The 22,933-nt window shown below is 45.1% G+C and overlaps 1 protein-coding gene across 1 annotated transcript; it reads left to right on the forward strand.

Annotated features, from left to right (window-relative positions):
- The first annotated feature begins 174 nt into the window (after nt 1-174).
- FASTKD2 (FAST kinase domains 2) lies at nt 175-15,298 on the forward strand. The gene is made up of 12 exons (XM_033170167.1): nt 175-254; nt 1,096-1,918; nt 3,011-3,114; nt 4,548-4,656; nt 5,216-5,339; nt 6,319-6,458; nt 7,921-8,093; nt 8,838-9,001; nt 10,406-10,627; nt 12,840-12,918; nt 13,732-13,846; nt 15,110-15,298. Exons 2-12 carry the CDS (start codon nt 1,196-1,198, stop codon nt 15,206-15,208), a joined length of 2,052 nt encoding a protein of 683 aa, XP_033026058.1. The 5' UTR covers nt 175-254; nt 1,096-1,195; the 3' UTR covers nt 15,209-15,298.
- Nucleotides 15,299-22,933: the final 7,635 nt, after the last annotated feature.

Genomic DNA, 22,933 nt, shown 5'->3' on the forward strand with positions numbered 1-22,933 from the left:
CTTTAAAAAACAACAACAACAGGTGTGTTTTTTCCTCGCGTGCGACTCGGGAGCTAGGCCGGAGGAGAGCGGGGAGGTTGCCTGGCAACCAGGCAAACGCGGCCTGACCCAGCCGGAAGACGCCATTTTGTCCGCTCCCGGCACCCGTAACGTTCGAGGGAGGCCGTTTCCTTTCCCCGCCCACTTCACCCGCCGCCTCGGGTCACGTGCCGACCTCGCACCATGGCGGCGCCCATGTGAGGAGACCTCGGCAGGTGAGCGATCCCGGGGTGGGGGGTGGGGGAGCCGCGGGGAGTCGGAATAAGCGGCGCCAGACCCGCGTCCCCTCGCGGTTCCGATTGAGGCGGGTGCGGGGATCCGGAGGTGCGGCCTGAGGGGAGGATTGGAGGCGCGTGGCGAGTGTCAGCGCCGGCAAAAGGCCCCGTTGTTGTGGTGGGGTTTTTTTTGGCCGTTGGTGTTGTTACCAGAGGTCGCGCGCCACCCCCCCCCCCTCGACCTCTGCCCTTCCCGGGGAGGGGGCGGGGGCATCCAGGTCTCGCACTGGGTCGTGTTTCCGTTGGGGATTCGGGCCAAGGAGTCGATCCTTCCGCAGGAGAAGACATGCTCTGGCGGATTGAGCGGACGAGACCCAAGAGTGGGTCTGACCGTCAAGGAAGCAGTTTCTGCACCTGCTATATACTGTAGAGCAGGCATCCCCAAACTCGGCCTTCCTGCTGTTTTGGGACTACAATTCCCATCATCCCTGACCACTGGTCCTGTTAGCTAGGGATGATGGGAGTTGTAGTCCCAAAACAGCTGGAGGGCCAAGTTTGGGGATGCCTGCTGTAGAGGGAAGTGAGAGGCAGATGGGGCTCGTCCACCTGGGAAAGTAGCCTATCTAAGGGCAAGGAAAACTCTGATCCTAAACCTCCGCTGCCTTGCGGGATACCTTCTGGAGAAGAACAGGCCCAGGAGTAAATAATACAGGGATCTTGGGACCATCCAGCGAAATTGAGGTTTATTATTATTATTATTACTGTGCTAAGTATGTGTTCATTTGATGGTAATGCAAGTGTATTATGTTCATGAAGCTACCATTTTGAATTCATTTAACAGGTAATCTACACGACCTACTTCTGACTGCCTTATTTGTGTTCTGAGAATTTTATGAAGTTGTTTTCTTTCAACAAGTCATCATAAAGTGCTAAAGAGCAAAATGAATAAGAACCTGGATTGTTTTATAAGGACAGTGAGACAGCTGCAGGCATGTCATTATGCACAGATTCCTTTTTCTAGAACCACAGGGAGAGTATTTGCACTGGAGGTTGATGGGCCTAAAAGTGCTGCACACAGTATTTACCTGAGGCGACTCCTGTCGTACGCATCTCCTTGCTGGCTGCGATCATCTGTTAGATTTTTTTCTCAAGGTACCCTAAGTATTAATGCAGACGGTACCAATGCAAATGAACAGAAAACTGCTGATGCCCACTTAGATGACCATGTGCAAAGCCCTGACCTAATGACTGTTGCACCCACCCAACTTCCATCTGGTTTCTTGGGATCCCCAAAGGAAGTCAGAAGTACAGCGGAAGAAAAGGATGAAGAAAACACGCCCCAGCAATTCTTTAATTACCTTCGAAAATGTACATCTCCCAGTGATGTACTAGACCTTGCTTCAAAATTTCCAGATGCTCCAAAGTACACCAGTAGCTATCTTGCCACTATGTGGATGCTCACAAAAAAGCTCTCGGAAGATCAAAAACATTATGAGAGACGGCTGATGTTTGAGCACCCTCAGTTTAGCCAGCTCTGTCAGTGTTTGATGCAGGAGGCCAAATACATGTGGCGTGATGACTTGGCATACAGCCTGCTAGCTGTGGTGAAACTGGGAGTCCCACAGAACACCCGGTTGGTTCAGACCTTGCTGAGGGTATGCCAGGTAAGTCAGAAGCTCCAGACTTGTCAATGGGGCCATTCATCTGGCATGGTCAGGGAAACTCTAGCAACCTAAACTAATGGTTTTATAAAGAATACTTTGGTTTTCAAAGTGCTCCCACATACATTCTCATAATCATGTAAAATAGGTCATAGAACAGCCCTTCCAACTCTCCTATCTGTTACCTCTGTGGCACACAGTCTTGAGAAGTCTGTTCTCCACCTGCTCTTTAATGATAGATAGGAGAATGAGAGAACCACATATGCAGTTGGCATAGCAGCCCTGTGAAAAATGCAAGGTAGTGATGTGGCACTGCATGTTGTGATTGTTTCCCCGTAGCAATAGAAACTTGCCAGATACACAGGCCATCAGAGGCGTGGCAAGCCCTCCTAGTGGACAGGGTGTCGCTGAAGGCTCCTGTTAACTTAATGTACAGATGAAACTCGAAAAATTAGAATATCGTGGAAAAGTCCATTGATGTAAGCAATTGTTTTCATTAGCTACTGGAGCTTAATATATGAGATAGACTCATGACATGCAAAGCGAGATATGTCAAGCCTTTGTTTGTTATAATTGTGATGATTATGGCGTACAGCTGATGAAAACCCCAAAGTTGCAATTGTTAATTTGGGGTTCTCATCAGCTGTACGCCATAATCATCACAATTGTAACAAATAAAGGCTTGATATATCTCACTTTGCATGTCCTGAGTCTATCTCATATATTAGTTTCACCTTTTAAGTTGAATTACTGAAAGAAATGAACCTTTCCACAATATTCTAATTTTTCGAGTTTCACCTGTACATTTTGCACACAGGAATTTCCACATTGTAAGAATTGCTGTACTTACAGTTTGAAGAACACAACAGTAAATAAGGAGTAATCCCACCAAACAAATACACTTTGTTACTTCGACGTACTTGAGTCATGGTAAAGCTGGAGTTGAAAATGCATTTGTTTAATACTTGTTTAAATGGTAAAATTTGTAATGAATAACTGCCCTTGAGGCTGCAGTTCTCAGATGTACTTCTGAGGAGACGTGCTCCCGTTACATGCAAGATTGCTGAAAATTGGGTTTTATTGTGCTTTGAATAGGAACGTCTCAATGAATTTGATGACCGATGTCTCTCAGTTGTTGCAAACACTTTGCAAGGAATGGAGAAGTCCAAGAATGTGGAAGCTCTTCAAATTGGATTGCAGTAAGGGGGGAAAATACATTGACTTCTAATAGGCATCATGCTTATAATTAATAATAATTGCAAAAAACCTTGCTGTAAGGTCACCAGTAAATGGATCACACTGGTCAAGCCATCCCCTGTCCAGGAAAGGGCGTAGTTTAAGATCAATAATGTGTTTTTTTTCTCTTAATGTTTTGAAAACAAAATAATTCCTTTCTGATGGAGAGTATATGACACCTAAAATGCCACATTCATATACTGCCATTTTTAAAAGGCATTTCCTCTTAAATCCAAGGAAACTGTCTTGGTTCTAAGCCTGTGTCTGTCATCATTAATGGATTGGACGAGAGTGAGCAAACTGAAATTTAATCCAGACATGACAGAGGTGCCCTTGGTCAGTCGGAAGGCCGAACAGGGGATACAGCTTGTGCTGGTTAACACTCCCTCTGAAGACACAGGTTTGCACTTTGGGCAGGCTCCTGGATTCAGCCCTGAGCATGGATGCTCCAGGTCTCTTTGGTGGCCGGGAGTGCATTTGCACAGTTGAAACTAATCCTCTGGCTGCGACCGTCCCTTGAGATGTTCATTAGGTCATGGTGACACACGCCTTAATTACATCCCATTTGGGCGACTATAATGTACTCTTTGTAGGGCTGCCTTTGAAAAGTGCTCATAAACTTCAGCTGGCTCAAAGAGCTGTAGCCAGATTGTTGAATGGGGCTGGTTACAGGGAGCATACAACTCCCTTGTTATAGCAGCTGCACTGGCTACTAATTGTTTCTGGGCACAATTCAAAGTGCGGGTTACAACCTATAAAGCCCTCTGTGTTTTATGTAGGTCCAAGGTATCTGACCCAGGTGGCGCTGTGGGTTAAATCACAGAGTCTAGGGCTTGCTGATCAGAAGGTTGGTGGTTCAAATCCCTGCCACGGGGTGAGCTCCCGTTGCTCGGTCCCAGCTCCTGCCCACCTAGCAGTTCAAAAGCACGTCAAAGTGCAAGTAGATAAATAGGGACCGCTCCAGCGGGAAGGTAAACGGCGTTTCCGTGTGCTGCTCTGGTTTGCCAGAAGCGGCTTTATCATGCTGGCCACATGACCCGGAAGCTGTCTGCAGACAAACGCCGTCTCCCTCGGCCTATAGAGCGAGATGAGCGCCGCAACCCCAGAGTCGGACACAACTGGACCTGATGGTCAGGGGCCCCTTTACCTTTTAAGCTATCTGAAAGATCATATTCTCTCATACAAAGCTGCCCAGTTTCTATAGTCTTTGGGCGATTTCCCACCCCTATGTTTTTAGATGTTTTTATTTTGTCTGTAAGCCCTCTTGAGTCCCTGTCACAAGAAAAAGGCAGGGTAGAAATAAGTTGTTGTTGTTGACAACTGTCCTGTGTGCTTATGCCCATGTCATATTCTTTTTCCAAGCTGATTGAATCCTTTGCTCTTTTCAAAAACACAGATTACTGGTGGAACAGAGAATCCCCAAAATCTCAAATGTGCTTATGTTGCAAAACATGATGAAGGGTCTTGGGAAGGATGCACCACTCACACTTAAGACAAAACTGGAGGTAAAAAATGGGAGTTATTCATTCAGCGAATCTAGGTATAGGGTTGTAGCCGATGCTGCAGCTTTGCTTGCACAATGGACTTCCTCGGTGCAACAGAGCTTCCTCTTCCACTCCTGTCCCCTATAGCCTGCTTACATCCTCAAAACCTGTGCCAGAGGGTTGGGAGACCAACTGGGGAAGATTTTGGGGGCACATAGGGGGAGAGGAAATGGAAATACTGTTTCACAAGCAAAACACCACTGGCAGCTAAGTAATTGGATATAGATATCTGTTCCATTTTTTAAAAAAATGTTTTTATTGTTTTTTCACAATTTTATACATTTTAACTCAACCAATTCAAACATTAAAATACAAGGTTCTTTGGAACCTTCAGACCCCCTTCCCTCCCTCCATGGCAGGGGTCCCCAAACTAAGGCCCGGGGGCCGGATGCGGCCCAATCGCCTTCTAAATCCGGCCCGTGGACGGTCCGGGAATCTGTGTGTTTTTACATGAGTAGAATGTGTGCTTTTATTTAAAATGCATCTCTGGGTTATCTCATTCAAATCTGTTTTGCTTCAGAACAAGATTTTGTATCACATAGACCAACTTACTGTTCCAAATGCTCAGCACATGTTCACCTTGCTGGCTGAAATGAACTACCGCTCTGTTCCAATCCTGAATGCCTGCAGTAACAAAATAATAGGTAAGTCAGAAAGAATGTAAGAATTTTTGTCTTCTTTAAAAATAAAATAAAAAATCTTGCTTAAACTAAAGGAGGTAAAGGTAAAGGGACCCCTGACCATTAGGTCCAGTCCTGTCCGACTCTGGGGTTGCGACGCTCATCTCACGTTACTGGCCGAGGGAGCTGGCGTACAGCTTCTGGGTCATGTGGCCAGCATGACAAAGCCGCTTCTGGGGAACCAGAGCAGTGCACGGAAACATCATTTACCTTCCTGCCGGAGCAGAACCTATTTATCTACTTGCACTTTGAAGTGCTTTCGAACTGCTAGGTGGGCAGGAGCAGGGACCGAGCAACGGGAGCTCACCCTGTTGCGGCAATTCGAACTGCCAACCTTCTGATCAGCAAGCACTAGGCTCTGTGGTTTAACCCACAGCGCCACCAGTGGACAGCAGTTTAATAAGAAAGTATGGAGAGCAGAGCCATCTGCCAAGGAACACAAAAAGAAGAGAGAAAGAGGGTTTTTGGATAGTCAAAGGAAACTGTTCTCTGCAACTTTGCACGTAGTTATACTATGTTTGAATCTGTCCAGTTACCATGGTTTGAGAGGGTTGGTCCAAAATAATATGGGCCAGGATCCAAAGAACTATGCAGCTAATTCTGTGAGTCCAAGTGCGTGGTGGGTGGGTGAGGCTCCATTTACTTTGTAACTGCAGCCCCCACTATCACACGACAAGCAGAATTTGCAACCGAGGAATGTTTTACGAACAGTTTGTTGTATGGCATGGCTTCAGCTGTTCAAAGGAGGAATATCAAAAACTCCTGGGTTAACTCTGGTCCCTTTTATTGTCTTAAGCAGCTCCTTGGTTCCATTACCTTTATGTTTTGCTGTGATTTTAGTTGACATTTCTTTTAAACAAGTGAAATACATACTTCCATCTCAAGGGTACTTCAATGCAGTTACTGGAATTTCCCTTTTTATTTTTATTTTTGTGTGTATCAGAGAATATCCCTGGAACTCCATTTCGGCGTCTGCTGAATATTTTGAAGTCTTGCAAAGACCTCCTGTACCGCAACAGCAAGCTTTGTTCTGCAATAGCGGATTATGCAGCATCCGTCTTCTATATGTGGGACACAAAGCAGGTAAACTTTGGGATAACAATATTAATTTGCACATTCTTGGCGTTTTAAGTAGAAAATTGATGCCAGTATGGAGCTGGCTATAGACTTCGGTAGTTGTAGTTCTCAAACTGCCTTCATGCAAGTGTTAGCCTCTCAGCATTTTGATTTACATGTAATGCTAAGGCATGGTTTATTAAAATGGTTTATTGGATTGTCCAAACCTGACCCAGCAGCTTAACCATGGTTTATTAACCACGAAGAAACGCTTCATAAACCATGGTTTGTTGTTGGCTTATAAACCTTGATTTGCATTAGCTGTGCCTTTTTGTTGCCTGCATACGTGGCCGATATCTGCTGGGATAATCTAACTCTGAATAATGAGCCCCAGACACCTGATTCACCGGGGCAGCCTGACAATAATCCAATTCATTGCAATAATCCAGTCCAGATTGTGTTTACTGGCAATGCTGTTTTGGAGAGCAATCCAAACCCTTCAACCCTTGCTTCTGCTAGTGAGGGTAGTCTGGCATCAGCAGGAAAGCCCCGCCAGTGTACCCACCCAAGAGGCAGGTAGTCTTAAGGTACCTCCCGTGGTATTGCTGACAGCAGTAGCCTGTGGACACCCCCCCCCCGACATGAGGCAGGACTGAGCCACCACGTGATCTGCTGGTTCCTTTGCAGCCCCCGCTGCTGTCTTACAAGGGCAGCGTGCACAATCCAGGCCCCTCTGCTGTGTCACCTAGGGTGCTGGTGGGACAAAGGGACATTTTTTCCTCGCTCCACCCCTCAACCTGTCCTGGCAGTGTGAGCCAACTGCTGCCAACTGGAATTAGGATTGCATCTTTAATCTGATGTTCCAAATTGAAGAGGGCGGGGTGTCTAAAATTAGATACAGGGGGCACAGCAGAGGAGGTGGTGGGAAATTCAGGAAGCCATAAACTGGGCAAGAATGTGCATTTGTTTCAGTTACAGTCGTACCTCGGGTTACGGACTTAATTGGTTCCGGGTCGCTGTACGTAACCCGAAAAACGTGCTTTGCGCATGCGGCGGTTACACTTCCGGTTACGGGAGTTCGTAACCCGGAAAGTACGCAACCCGAACCGTACGTAACCCAAGGTACGACTGTACACATATTTCAGCTGAATATAGTTTTATATTAAGAAAAATCTTCAGCCCTGTTGTCTCAGTAGCGCACTTGATATATGGATATTATGCAGAGAGCCAGTGTGGTATAGTGGTTAAGAGTGGTAGACTCATAATCTGGTGAGCCGGGTTCACGTCTCCTCTCCTCCACATGCAGCTGCTGGGTGACCTTGTGCCAGTCACACTTCTTTGAAGTCTCTCAGCCCCACTCACCTCACAGAGTGTTTGTTGTGGGGGAGGAAGGGAAAGGAGAATGTTAGCCACTTTGAGACTCCTTCGGGTAGTGACAAAGCGGGATATCAAATCCAAACTCTTCTTCTTCTCCTCCTCTTGATTTCAGGTAGTCCTGTTTCTTTCTGCCTTTGAGAATGTTGGCTTTCGACCCGTTGAGCTGATGGATGCGTTTGCTGAGAAAGTGACGTCCGATCCTGAATGCTTAAGCATGAGGGATCTTGTGACCGTTCTGCGAGCCTTTTCTTCTCTCAACCACACCCCCAAAAGCCAAAATCAGGAGTAGGTTCTGGCTTAGAACGTTTATTATGGTGTTACATGGTAGATAATGGAGAAATTTAGCCCGGATAGCGATATCACCATTTGCCACAGAATTAACCTATCAAATTCTTCAAATGTGATGGGCATTGGCATGATGGCTTAGGCCAGCCTTCCTTCCAGATATTTGGGGCTAAGACCATTGGCTGTGCCTATACCCAATCGCAGCTAGGAATGAAACCTTCATATGAATCAGCTCTGTGTGGATTTTAGTGGCCGTTCAGGAATGGCTGAGGGTGCCTCTGGTGTACAAAACTGTATTTCCTGTGATTGATACATAAAATTAAAGGCATATAGGACTGCCTGCCTCTTAGAAGTGTCTACATTGTCATGGGACTATCACACCACATAAAAAGATGCGATTGCATCTTTTTGCAATTACGACTACATAAACAAAATTTGGGACCTGGTTAATATTAAAAGCCCCGCTCCAGTACAGAGCAAACCAACTCACAAATATCTAAGATGGGATAGGCTGTGAAACTAAATTGCTCTTTGTACACTGGAATCAATGGGAGATTGCATTTCCATTAGAAAGCGGGAACTTGTATCTATCAGGTGAAAACTATTTGTGTGTCTGTGTGTAGCATCTGTGTCTTGTGAGCCATTCATTAATTACATAGCTCTCTATATCTGCAGTAGGCAGAGTATATTCTTAATTAAATCATGAATTTGTGCTTGACAGTATTCTTTTCTCACATTTTCAAGGTTTCTTGAGGCACTGAATAGTGTCCTGGATAAGTATCTCTCCAAGATCTCTAACGTGGACTTACTGAAAGCTGTATATTCGTTCTGCATTTTAGGATATTTTCCCCAATCTGCACTTAAGCAGCTTCTACAAGATGAAATCCTCCACAGTCTGGTAGCAACAGGCAGAAATTCATCTTGACTCATATATTTCTCTAATGAAAGCTGATGCCACAGCTTAGATTGTGTATAAATTGTGTTGTTGTTGTTCAGTCGTTGAGTCGTGTCTGACTCTTCGTGACCCCATGGACCAGAGCACGCCAGGCATCCCTATCCTCCACTGCCTCCCGCAGTTTGGCCAAACTCAAGTTAGTAGCTTTGAGAACACTGTCCAACCACCTCATCCTCTGTCGTCCCCTTCTCCTTGTGCCCTCCATCTTTCCCAACATCAGGGTCTTTTCCAGGGAGTCTTGCCTTCTCATGAGGTGGCCAAAGTACTGGAGCCTCAACTTCAGGATCTGTCCTTCTAGTGAGCACTCAGGGCTAATTTCTTTAAGAATGGATAGGTTTGATCTTCTTGCAGTCCATGGGACTCTCAAGAGTCTCCTCCAGCACCATAATTCAAAAGCATCAATTCTTCGGCGATCAGCCTTCTTTATGGTCCAGCTCTCACTTCCATACATTACTACTGGGAGTTTACTGCACCTATTATCTGCCTCCCCCCCCTTTTTCCTTTGCACTGGACATCATTCCCGCAGTAAGTAGGCATCACTTATTTCCCCCAGAATGCAAACCTCAAGGTAAAATGCAGTAGAATAGTGGCAACTCTGCAGTTGATGCCGCTGAGTTGTTCTGTGGTGGGTTGTTCATTTTTGTAAGCTGTTTTGGATACTGTTATAGATGAGCAGTCTAAACATATTTTTAAATAAATTAGTTCTCCCACCTCTCCTTTTATAAAGCAGTATCCCCCTCCCTCTCCTGTGCTAGTTGCTCACCTTCTCCCTACCTGATGACCAGGTATCCTATAGCCTCTGGGTGGTATTCACCCAAGTTTTACTCAGAGTAGAGCCTATTGAGAGCCAGTGTGGTGTAGTGGTTAAGAGCGGTAGACTCATAATCTGGGGAACCGGGTTCGCGTCTCCGCTCCTCCACATGCAGCTGCTGGGTGACCTTGGGCTAGTCACACTTCTCTGAAGTCTCTCAGCCCCACTCACCTCACAGAGTGTTTATTGTGGGGGAATAAGGGAAAAAGGAGATCGTTAGCCACTTTGAGACTCCTTCGGGTAGTGAAAAGCAGGATATCAAATCCAAACTCCTCCTCCTCTTCTCTTCTTCTTCTTCTCTTCTTCTTCTATTGCAATTAATGGCCCTGGCTTAGTCCATTAATTTCAATGATTCTACTCTGGTAAAACCTAGGTGAATAGCACCATGCGGTCCAGCCACTTGTTTATTTTGTGGGGCATTAGAGCAGATTTATTTCAGTGAAGTCATGTGAAAATATTAAACTACTGTTCACTTTTCCTGCTACAGAAGAACTGTATGATAAGGTTGTTTGAAAATAATATTGCTGTTTCTTTTGTTTTCCCCAGACGGCCAGAATATAGAGCAGAATGAAATAATGTTGCATACCATAAATGCTTGTTTGGATCTCGATGGAAATTCTTTCACTAAGCCAGCAGCCTTATCAGTGGAGAAACTACCATCATCCTCTGCTTTTAGTTTTCCTGACGTTTCGGAGGTTCTGCTTGCACTGTTGGGAGATGAAAGTCTGTTTCGAACAAACGCACCAGTGGTTCACGGTTTCTCTCTAGGTATGGAAGAGCGCATTACAGTTACTGCCTTTACAAAATAATGGCAATTTGTAGAAAACTGAGGAGGGCAAAGGGGGAAGAGAGGAGTGACGAGCACAGAGGCACTTGGCTTGAGCAGAAACTTACCAGTACCAGCTTTGTTGTGATCTACGGTTGCATGATTAAAGTACTGTATTTTTCGCTCCATAGGGCGCACAGGACCATAGGGCGCACCTCATTTTTAGAGGAGGAAACATGGGGAAAATATTTTTCTCGTTTTCCTCTAAAAGCCCTGTTTTTTTTAGTATCAGCTAAAGGTGTTGCAGCTTTTTTTTGCAAAGGGAAAAGCCCTGTTTTTTTGAGGATCAGCTAAAGGTTTTGCAGCCTTTTTGCAAAGGGAAAAGCCCTGTGTTTTTGAGGATCAGCTAAAAGTTTTACAGCTTTTTTGCAAAGGAAAAAGACCTGCTTTTTGAGGATCAGCTAAAAGTTTTGCAGCATTTTTGCAAAGGGAAAAGCCCTGTGTTTTTGAGGATCAGCTAAAAGTTTTGCAGCTTTTTTGCAAAGGGGGAAAAGCAAAGCTCCTTTTGCAAAGGGGGGAAAGCAAAGAGGAAAACCCCCATTTTTATGGGGTTCAACTCACATTTCTGAAAAATCTTAAGGAAAGGGAGCCATTTCTACTGTTTCCAGACAGCTAATCTAATCTGCCAGTCACATGTCACTGGGGAAACAAACAACCTCCCTCTGCAGCACATTCAACAAAGGAGGCCTGGGCAAGGGGGCGGGGCCAAAGGGAGCCGGGACTCTTTTCTCTCTCCCGATCTCTTGCTGATCAGCTGCTGAGCGGGATCCTTTCAACACCCCCTTTTCTCTTTGTAAAATAAAAAGCACAATCTGGTTTTGGCCCCTGGGCAATTTAGCTCCAGGGACCATGCATTCGCTCCATAAGACGCACATATATTTCCCCTTACTTTTCAGGTGGGAAAAAGTGTGTCTTATGGAGCGAAAAATGCGGTAGATTAAAGCAGTTTGTTGTCCTAGCACAGGGGTAGGCAACCTAAGGCCCGTGGCCCAATCACCTCCTCAATCCAGCCCGCGGACGGTCCGGGAATCTGTGTGTTTTTACATGAGTAGAATGTGTGCTTTTATTTAAAATGCATCTCTAGGTTATTTGTGGTTCCTGCCTGGTGTTTTTACATGAGTAGAATGTGTGCTTTTCTTTAAAATGCATCTCTGGGTTATTTGTGGGGCATAGGAACTTGTTCATCCCCCCCCCCCCAAAAAAAAGTATAGCCCGGCCCACCACATGGTCTGAGGGACGGTAGACCGGCCCACGGCTGGAAAAGGTTGCTGACCCCTGGTCTAGCACAACAAATCTAACAAAGAATCTTGACTTCTTGCAATCTGGAAAGTGACCAGGAAATGTAAAGTGTGGCATGAAATGAATGTTTGATGGGAAGACAAGTAAACACCCACTAGATAATCAGCGTGAGTGGTATCGTCTCCACAAACAGACTAAACAAATGCTCAAAAAAGACCGGAGATCATTTAACCACCACATAAGCTTTGCGCATGCAAATCGGGATGAGATGGTGGGGAGAGATGGTTACTTCTGCTAATTTCAGTGAGCCAGAAAGAGAGGAGCTAAGGCTCAAGTCTTTCTGGAAATGGTACCCTCTCACCTGGAAGCTCTTGCCCTTTGCCACATCCCTCCTGAACTTGGGTCCTGCTGAGATTCCTGCATTGCAGGGGGCTGGACTGGATGACCCTCTGGGTCCCTTCCAGCGGTACAGTTCTTCGATTCCTTTCTCAGCAGTGTGAGAAATGAGCGTTGCACATGCCATGGTGCCATTTTATCCATTTGTGCATCTTTCATTTCTGGGTAAAACCATGGCATTGGAAATAAATGCCTGGATTGCACCTGGCACAAATTAACACCATTCCCATGGTCTGAGGAAAATATCCAGCGTGTGCTGGATTGTGGCTCATATCTGCAGTTCCCATTTCTTTCCATTTAAACCTGTCTTTTCCCAGGCTGCTCCAAGAGTTGTAGTTGCCTTTATTAGCAGCTGTAAAAAATTATAGCCCTGATAATAATGTATATTTGGTATAACTGTTACTAAAACACTACTGTTTGCACAATTTCTTTTTACTGCACATTCCTCACATTCCTGAATAAGAGTGCAATCTTGTAACAATTTGTTTTATAAGAATGTAATATTTTCCCCTTTTTCAGATTTTGAAATCTTAATGGATGCAGAGAAGGGAATAGTGATACCAGATGCTGAAGTGACAGATAAGTCTCACATTCAAAGGTACCTTTAGCTTGAGTACAGGGTTTCTTTCCATTTTTATTTCATGGGCTTTCTCCAGCCTCAACTGTTTAGCTTTCTTAATCTTCGAAGATATGGAAAGTTAATTTATTTGGGTGGGTGGTCCATATATTTTAGTGAAGAGGTTAGTCAGAATGTGCTGGTAGCATAATTTCAGTGGAGAGCTATAACAAACACTTTGCCTTATTTTCTGGCCTATTTGTATAACAAATATATTTACTAACTAGATCATAGGCACTTGCTCACCTGATAGTTTGTGGCAAGTAATTTGATAACAAACAAAAATGTGAGGCTTTGACAACCCCCCATTGGACACTCTCAAGCGTGCCTTGCGAATCAGAAGTGGCGACATGTTTTTTTAAAAAGAAAATAAGTGTCAATGTACAGGTGAAACTCGAAAAATTAGAATATCGTGGAAAAGTCCATTGATGTAAGCAATTGTTTTCATTAGCTACTGGAGTTTACCCCAAAAGTTGAAATTGTTAATTTGGGGTTCTCATCAGCTGTATGCCATAATTATAACAAATAAAGGCTTGACATATCTCGCTTTGCATGTCCTGAGTCTATCTCATATATTAGTTTCACCTTTTAAGTTGAATTACTGAAAGAAATGAACCTTTCCACGATATTCTAATTTTTCGAGTTTCACCTGTAATTGTCACAGAACACGCATGCATAAGGGCCTTCTGCCCCATGATCCTTGTTTCAGTACACTGTTAGCTGCAGTGTCCTTCAGACTAGTGCAGCCAAGTTCATGACTTTCGTAGACACCATTACTGCTTCTCTTGGTTATAGGATAGCCGTCCTGTGTGCTCCTGTGTCCGCGCTCTGTTTTGCGTCAAAACATCCCCGAGGGAGGTTGGCCATGAGGATGAGACACCTGCGTCTTCTGGGCTATCGCGTGATTCTGGTAAGAGAAGTCAAAATGCTTCTCCATCAGAAAACTTGGAACTCTGTTAATTTTAGTAGTCTCGAGCAGGTTGTAAGAAAAAATTAAAAACAAAACGAGGTACGGGAGACATTCCGGGCCCCTGTGTATATACACCAAATCACACAAAATGGGGGAACACCCTGTGTGTCCGCTGAGAAAACCCCACTGCCTCTCCGGCTCGTGCAGAAACCCTCCCCAGATACTGAAGCTTCCTGCCCCTAACTGTGCGAGCCCAGGCGTCCTCTTCGGGACCTGGGACCTGTCTCCTCATGAGTCAGAGGCTTGTTGAGGCTGCAAAGCTAACACACAGGGAACCTTCCCAGCATGTCAACTGAGCTGGTCAACCAAGCGCCTCTGTCCTTCTGGTTTATTTCCCCTAATATTTGCACAGCTGACAGACAGGGAAGCGGCTGAGGCTGCTGCGCTACCCTGGATGTCAGCTGTTGGCCGGGGAGGCTGAGCAGTTCAACAAAGCCCTGCTGCCCCTCCGGCTTGTGAGGAGACTCTCCGCGGAGCCCAAAGAGGACGTCCAGGGAGGGTCTCCTCGCGAGCCAGGAGGGCTCTTGACGGTGCTCCTCATTTTTGGGTACTTGGCACTGTGTGTGTGTGTGTGTGTGTGTGTGGTTGTGAGCAAACCTAATGCACGCAAATGGGGAGTTGTCTGTATTAATCTGTGTCTGGATAAAAGCACTTTTATTTTTAATACCAGAACCCCTGTATTCACAGGCTTTGCATAAGCTTCACAATAAAAAGGCAAAATTGTTTATATTAGTTTGGAATATATATATATTCATTTTTGAACTTTGGAAACGTGGGCATACACATGCAGACTATATGCTGTATATGGAGCAATTCAAGCCCCGTTTCTGCTACACCGGTGGGGTTTTGGATGTGGCGGAGGTTTTCTGTGCCCAGCTCAGCTCTACTGGTAAAGGAGCTCTGCTGCACTCGCCAAGGGCATGGTGATTTCTCTGCTGGTAATAGCCAGTGAAAGCTTCTGCAATGAGGCAGGAAAAGACCTGATCTGGACCAGTCCAGCTACCAGCTAGCTTTGGGCTGGTACCTTCTGCCCTGGCTGGTGTGAATGGCAGGGCTGTGGATGCAACAGTGGTTCTGACCTGCCACTCCCAGGTGGGAGATTAGGATTCCTGCTTTATTCTTTATAAATCACCTAAAATTTACAGGTCTTTTGTAATTCGGATGAAAACTGACATGATTTCATTCTTCCTTTTTTCTGTTCAGGTTCATTACCAGGAATTCCAGAAACTGAAGAAAGACGAGGCAGTTGAGTTCTTAAAGGGAGAAATATTTTCAACACAGGCACGCTTGGATTCTGATTAGAACATCCAGGATCACTGTTTAAATTAATATACCACATTGCTTTTTTTTTCTTTTTGCATTTCAAGAAAATAACTGAATAAGATTCCCTCATTTCCTGTCCTTGCCTTAGAATTCTGTCGACTCAGATTTGTTATAGACTGAGGAAGGATGAAATTTTTTTTGCCTCTGGTAGTATTTATCACTTTTGAGTCCGCGGTGTTTAATGAAGACAGCAGAACATATGTTTCAAATAAATAAAAATAATCATCAGTTGCCTCCATCATTAGAAAGAACTTGGCTGTAAAAAGGCACATTCTTATTTATTAATGTGACGAACCTCCACTTCACACTCTCCCCTTGTTACTATGCGAATTTCTAATCAGGTGTTCTGGGTCAAATTTCAATCCACCCCACCTGTCCCTCTGAGGTCCGTCTGTTATTTCAATTCCCTTTTATTAATAATCTGGGAATCTCTTAGTAACGGGAGTTTTCCTGTCCAGCGGCCGTGGCCGGTTATATCCTCCGCTCTGGGCTTCAGGGGTTAAACTCTTCTTTGCCCACAGTTCGGGGTCTCTCTTTCATTAGATCCCCTCACTATATCAGTTAGCTAAGCCCTCTTAACAACTCTGTGTGGCAATACCAGGGTTTCCGCCCGCTAGCCCCTCCTGAGGGAACTCCAAGACACAAACTATCACCCTGCAGGTCAGTTTTGTCCTTTCCCTGAGTTCACCTCCTCATGAGCATCCATAGCTCACTGGACCAAATGAACGACGATACTTTCTTAGCTCAACAATAAGAAGTCTTTATTTCTTTCAGAACATAACGGTTTCAGTAATGGTTTATAAGCTTAGTGTAAACTCTTTCTTTCAGCATCATATACACACCTTCAACGTATCCTGACCTATCCTAACCTACCCACCACTATCCTGGCCCCACGCCCTCCTTCTTCCAGTCACCACACCTCTAACGGCTGCTCCCTCCTTTTAAAGAGCGGAATGTCCCGCCTCCCATGAGATACATGCCACTCAAACTGGGGTGCCCATTAACTCCTAAAACACCGTGGGTTTCTGAAAATCCCTTAACTTAGATCCGATTCGTTACAATTGCCTAACATAAGACTTTAAGGACATCATAATCTAGCTTCACGGAGAATCTTAGAATTGGAAGGAACCCTGAGGCCCAACATGTCTACTTTTATCTGATGATATTTCGGTGTGATGCTGTGAGAGTAGAGCAGGCTTCCTCAAACTCTGCCCTCCAGATGTTTTGAGACTACAATTCCCATCATCCCTGACCACTGGTCCTGCTGGCTAGGGGTCATGGGAGTTGTAGGCCAAAAACATCTGCAGGGCCGAGTTTGACGAAGCCTGGAGTAGAGCATCAAGAGTTCAAAAAAGAGGAGTCCCTGGGTTCAAGCCTGACAAGAAGCCTTCCTACTATACGCAGACCTGTTGAAAGTGATTACAGTGGTACCTCGGGTTACAGACGCTTCAGGTTACAGACTCTGCTAACCCAGAAATAGTACCTCGGGTTAAGAACTTTACCTCAGGATGAGAACAGAAATCGCACGGTGGCAGCGGGAGGCCCCATTAGCTAAAGTGGTACCTCAGGTTAAGAACAGTTTCAGGTTAAGAACGGACCTCCGGAACGAATTAAGTTCTTAACCCGAGGTACCACTGTATCTTTATTTGGTGATGATTTGTTCGGCATATGCTCAGAGACACTCACTATATTGCTGCTTTACATTCCTAGTATTTAAGGTGGACAATTGGTGGCAGAACTTGCTTTTAAGTCCCAGGCTGCTTTGTAAGACTACATAAAAGTGGACTCCAAAATAACAACAACAACAATTTATTTGTACCCCGCCCATCTGGCTGGGCTTCCCCAGCCACCCTGGGCGGCTTCCGACAAATGTTAAAATACATTAAAATGTCACAGATTAAAAACTTCCCTAAACAGGGCTGCCTTCAGGTATTTTGTAAATGTCAGGTAGTTGCTTATCTCTTTGACCTCTGATGGGAGGGCGTTCCACAGGGTGGGTGCCACTACCGAGAAGGCCCTCTGCCTGGTTCCCTGTCGCTTTGCTTCTCGCAGTGAGGGAACCGCCAGAAGGCCCTCGGCGCTGGATCTCGGTGTCCGGGCTGAATGATGGGGGTGGAGATGCTCCTTCAGGTATACAGGACCGAGGCCGTTTAGGGCTTTAAAGGTCAGCACCAACACTTTGAATTGTGCTCGGAAACATACTGGGAGCCAGTGGAGATCTCTCAGGACCGGTGTTATGTGGTCCCGGCGGCCACTCCCAGTCACCAGTCTAGCTGCCGCATTCTGGATTAATTGCAGTTTCCGGGTCACCTTCAAAGGTAGCCCCACATAGAGCACATTGCAGTGGGAGATAACCAGAGCATGCACCACTCTGGTCCCGGCGGCCACTCCCAGTCACCAGTCTAGCTGCTGCGTAGGTTCCCAAAAAGCGCACATGGATACCACACAGCTATCACACAGCTGCTTGGAAGAGATGCTGAAAACATGGCTCTCTCCTGCCTGATCACCACGTTCCCAGTGGAAGGGACAGCAATAACCACCTGGGGAGATCCAACACCATTAGCACTGCTTACATGTTTCCCGTGTGTGCACACGCATGACCACATTTCGATGTGGCATTGGGTATGCGGTGACTCCCACATTGTGTTTGAAGGGAGCCTTTGCCTGAAGCGATTCCTTAAATGGTCCCAAAAGGAATGGATGATGCTTCCATTTGCAAGCATTACGTAGAATCATAGAATTGGAAGGGACCCAGGGGTCATCTAGTCCAGCCCCCTGCAATGGACATCTCATTCAGATGCATCCTGAGTGCACTTCACTGAGCAATCGTTGAAATGGGAAATACAATCCTGCAACCCGCCCCTCCCCCCCGCGCTTGGTTTTGAGTACATTTTCTGAATTCTACTGTGAACTGAAAGTTGTCAACCTCTTGTACTATACAGTGGTGCCTCGCAAGACGAAATTAATTCGTTCTGCGAGTGCTGTCGTCTAGCGAAAATTTCATCTTGCGAGGCACCGACGGGGGAAGAGCGGTTTGACTGGGGGGGGGGGGGAATCGCGAAAATTTTTCGTCTTGCGAGGCAAGCCCATAGGGAAATTCGTCTTGCGAGTCAGCCTTTCGTTAGCGAATGCCTTTCGTCTAGCAAGTCATTCGTCTAGCAAGGCATTCGTCTTGCGAGGTACCACTGTATTATCTGCTCACTAATATCCATTGTTAAAAAGCTTGAAAAGCTGGTTATTGGGTATAAAAAGCTAATGAGAACCATGCCACATTTTTTAAAAAGACAGTAAGATTCAAAGTTAGGCACTGCAATATCCCCCCAACCCCCCCCCCCACAGATTCTTCTCATTACCATCCCCAGGTATATCTACCTGAGACTACTTTTGATGCATCTTCATGTGTGATATGCAGTTTCACCTTCCTCCCTCTCTCTCTCCCCTCCCCCCTGTCTCCATCATAGGGGACAGAAATGCTGGTTTCCTTGCTATGGTTGGAATTACTGCTGAATGATCGAAGTAACCAGTCTGGGTTTTTTTTTAATGCTTTTTATTTTCAAATAACAAAACAAAAATACAAAACACGAACATAGAAATAATAGAAAACACGAAAATAGAAATAAATACATATTTGTTAACTATGATTATTACAATATAACCCAAACTCCGCCGAGTTTTCAGACTTCCTTTCTTCTCTACCTTAGTTTTCTAATCTTCATCATTCTTACACTTTCTCTCAATTTCATATATTTATTGACCTCTTCATACTGCCACCATCTATCGTTATTTTTCTGTTGCTCTGCAAGTATTTCATCACGCCTGTAAGTGATTTACAAATTTATACAGTCTTTTAAATATTCCAAAAATTTACTCCACTCTAAATTGAAACTGCTGATCTTTTTGGTTTCTTATTCTCCCCGTTAACCTCGCTAGTTCCGAATATTCTAATAATTTCTTTCTCCATTCTTCCACCGTTGGCATATCCATCGATTTCCATTTCTGTGCTAGCAGAATTCTCGCTGCTGTCTGGTTTTTTAACTCGGAAGGTGGGAGGGAGGAGGATTAGGTAAATACGAATAGTCCAGTAGGGGTTTCAGCAATAAAATAGAAGCACGTGTATTATAACAGAGGAAAATAATGTATTCCTGTTAACCGTACTTTGGTACAGAAGTCCTGATACAGAAAATGTTTCAGCACAGTGGTCTACTAAGAGCTTATTGTAGGCTGGGTTAGGCGCACCTGAGACCATTGGAATCTCTGGGTTTTAAATAAGCTTAATTGCGCATAGAACTGCAGTCTTGCATGCCTGCATGGCATCAGGCAGCATCCCCTAAGCTGATTCCAAAAAGCTTTTAGCTCTTGTCACATGTTATTTATGTGAACAATGAGCAAGTTTTTGCAGCTCTGTGTGTGTGAGAGGGAGAGACTGAGACGCATTGCAGAGGCAGGCTCTGCCCCCAAACTGTGCATGTTCATTGTAACTGGCCCACAGTTATCTTGTGTTCATTTTAGTTTCTATGCAGGTAAAGGCTTGTAGCATTGTGGCGCCAGTATTTTGGAGCCCTGTTGCTATTGAAATCAGACACGCACCTGCAAATGTAATACTGTATTCCGTTGCCTGCTGAAAATGTTTCTTGTTTCGTCGTGGATTTTAATTTGGTTCATTTGGTATTTTATAACTTAATGGTTTTAATCTATGCTGACATAATATTTTTAATATAATTTGTTTTATATATACTCTTTTAAATACATTTTGAAATGTAAGACCTGAAGCCCACATATCTATACATGAAAGATACACTACACTTTTATGAACCTGGGGTGTGGGGAGATGCTCCATTCATGGAATGGCAAAGGAGCTGGCTGAGTGAAGTTTGCACAATACTACAAGGAGGAGACTCTTGAGAGTCCCATGGACTGCAAAAAGATCAAACTTATCCATCCTTAAAGAAATCAGCCCTGAGTGCTCACTGGAAGGACAGATCCTGAAGTTGAGGCTCCAGTACTTTGACCACCTCATGAGAAGAGAAAACTCCCTGGAAAAGACCCTGGTGTTGGGAAAGATGGAGGGCACAAGGAGAAGGGGACGACAGAGGATGAGAGGCTAGACAGTGTTCTCGAAGCGACAAGCATGAGTTTGGCCAAACTGCGGGAGGCAGTGGAGGATAGGGGTGCCTGGCGTGCTCTGGTCCATGGGGTCACGAAGAGTCGGACACGACTGAATGACTGAACAACAACAAATATCATTGTATTTTCCATTGGGTTTAACATACAGGATATGAAATGTAGTTCATGTCTATGAATTAGCCCTAGCTGTTTCTTTTTGCTATAGGTTCCCTCCTACAAACAGGATCTGCCTTAAATATTTTCTATAGAAAGGCAGAATACAAATACTGAAATAAATAATAGAGAAGCCTCAGTTTTAAGGCAACTGCACAGAGTTAGCCCACAAGCCCAGTAATCGCAGAAGTGCGTCTATAGATGCGAATAACACGGAAATGAGCGTCCAACTTGCGCTGTATTCCGTGGTAGTTCCAGAAGTGGCTTTTATGTCATGTGAAACCTCAGATGTAATGTGGATAGAATGTGGAGCTTAGCAGCTAGGGGAAAGTGGCAACACAGATGGAGGAGGAGGAGGAGCAGAAAGAGCATGCAGAGCCAATATTGCACTGGATTTAAGTAAACGGGTGGAGACTGAGGGCAGATTGAAGTTGGAGCAGTGCCCCATTTGCATTGGAAATGTTTCCACTCTCATCTACTCCCACAGCATAAACCGGGAGGCGGGCATGTGGTATCCTAACCCGAATCAAATTTGCAGAGGGTACTATCATTGTGCCACTTGCAATGAGCTGCGTGTGTATCGGGATGTGCCAATCCTTCAGCACCTCTTTTTCCCTTTTGGCCCCGTGTTTTGCATTGGAACAGTAGTGGATTGTTTTCTGAAGGTGCCTGCCAGTATCTGTGGCCGAGTGCAGAGCAAGTGGAAGTGGAGAAACAATGGGTTGTTAGCTGGGTGTGAGTTTGCATTGCATTGTATCCGTGCAGCCTGTGGCTCCATCCTAACGCAGAGGCAATGCCCATATTAAAAAAACCTGTCGGGAATTTGGATGACAGCCTGTGTTCTTGCAGCATTTGAATAATAATAATAATAATAATAATAATAATAATAATAATAATAATAATAATTTTTATTTTGTACCCCGCCCATCTGGCTGGGTCTCCCCAGCCACTCTGGGCAGCTTCCAACAAATGTTGTTGTTGTTCAGTCGTTCTCATGAGGTGGCCAAAGTACTGGAGCCTCAGCTTCAGGATCTGTCCTTCTAGTGAGCACTCGGGGCTGATTTCTTTAAGGATGGATAGGTTTGATCTTCTTGCAGTCCATGGGACTCTCAAGAGTCTCCTCCAGCACCATAATTCAAAAGCATCAATTCTTCGGCGATCAGCCTTCTTTATGGTCCAGCTCTCACTTCCGTACATTACTAATATTATAATACATTAAAATATCACAGATTAAAAACTTCCCTGTAAGCTTTTGCGCTATAAAATCTGCCTTTTGGGGTTATTGGAGCCCAAGCTATCTTCATTTTTGTGCATGAAACACACACACACAATTCCCTCTTGTAAGATGCCTTTAAGATTACAAAGCCCATGACGCAGTGTCGCTAGCAATGAAAGAAGTACCGTCGAAAAAGAGCTGAAGTCTTCAGTTAAAGCAAATGGTTAATAATGCCGCGCAGGCACGTTTTCTGTCAGAATCTCCTGCTTGCGGATTTACAAATGGAATTCCTCCTTCAGGTTTTAAACTACGGTTTCCTTGCCGTCTGGCCTTTTGAACGCACCCAGAGAAAGCGCTGCTGAATTTAATGAGATTTGCTTCCCAGTCAGTTTCTGTTCCGTTCCCTTGGAGCAGCTCCGTGGTAAAAGGACATGTTTTGTAGGCGCTTGTTACGTTAGCAAAGATTCCCGCGCAGCAGCTGCCAGTTGCATGAAAGAAATTTCTGCGCAAACCCACAAGAAACCCAGTTTCCATAGCAGCCATGCACTGAGCCTGCTCTGCTGCAAGGTGGAAACTGCAGAAGTGAAATACCTTAATTGCCTGCCGGCTTTCGTGCCAATGCCACCAGGCAGGCAGCAGATATTGAATATCATGTCACAAGCCTGTGGTAGGGAGCCATTTCATTTGAACGCCGCTTTGTCAAGCCTCTGCGTTCCTGCCTTATGCTTAGATCTTCATTGGGGTAAGACAGGACTCCGATGCTGCAATCCTGCTTTCAGGATACCTACGGCAGCAAGATATCTGATCTGGAGGGGGGCGGGCGGGCGGGGGAAACAGATATGTTTCCCCAACCACAAACCCTCCTATGTTCTTAACTCGGCCATTGTGAAATCTCGAGGGCTTTACTCTGTTCTGGCTGGCTGCCATTTCCAGTTGCTGGGACTTGTATCCACGTGGAAGATCACTAGTCGGCCGCATTGCTGGGCAGGATTGCCTGCCAATTGTCCCAGTGTGTGTGGGAATGTTTAGGAGTGTGGATAAGTATATATTATTTTATATATATCATCCCAGCTTGTGTGAGCAAGCTCCAAACCTAGCAGAGTTACATTCCCCTCTAAAACACAGCAGAAAACGGTTGCATAGGCTTGCTAAAGCCTCTATAAGAAATATATATTCCTGGTATATTCCCCTTCTTCCCTCTTAAAAGTAAA

This window comes from Lacerta agilis, chromosome 1, assembly GCF_009819535.1.
Source record: "Lacerta agilis isolate rLacAgi1 chromosome 1, rLacAgi1.pri, whole genome shotgun sequence".
Taxonomy (NCBI): Eukaryota; Metazoa; Chordata; class Lepidosauria; order Squamata; family Lacertidae; genus Lacerta; species Lacerta agilis.

What these genes read in the sequence shown, in the direction of transcription:
- FASTKD2 (XM_033170167.1), top strand. Translation starts at nt 1,196, where the DNA reads ATGAATAAGAACCTGGATTGTTTTATAAGGACAGTGAGACAGCTGCAG. An exon ending in CCACAGTCTGGTAGCAACAG is followed by an intron (nt 9,002 to 10,405) that starts GCAGAAATTCAT and finishes TGTTTTCCCCAG; the next exon opens with ACGGCCAGAATATAGAGCAG. An exon ending in GATAAGTCTCACATTCAAAG is followed by an intron (nt 12,919 to 13,731) that starts GTACCTTTAGCT and finishes TCTTGGTTATAG; the next exon opens with GATAGCCGTCCTGTGTGCTC.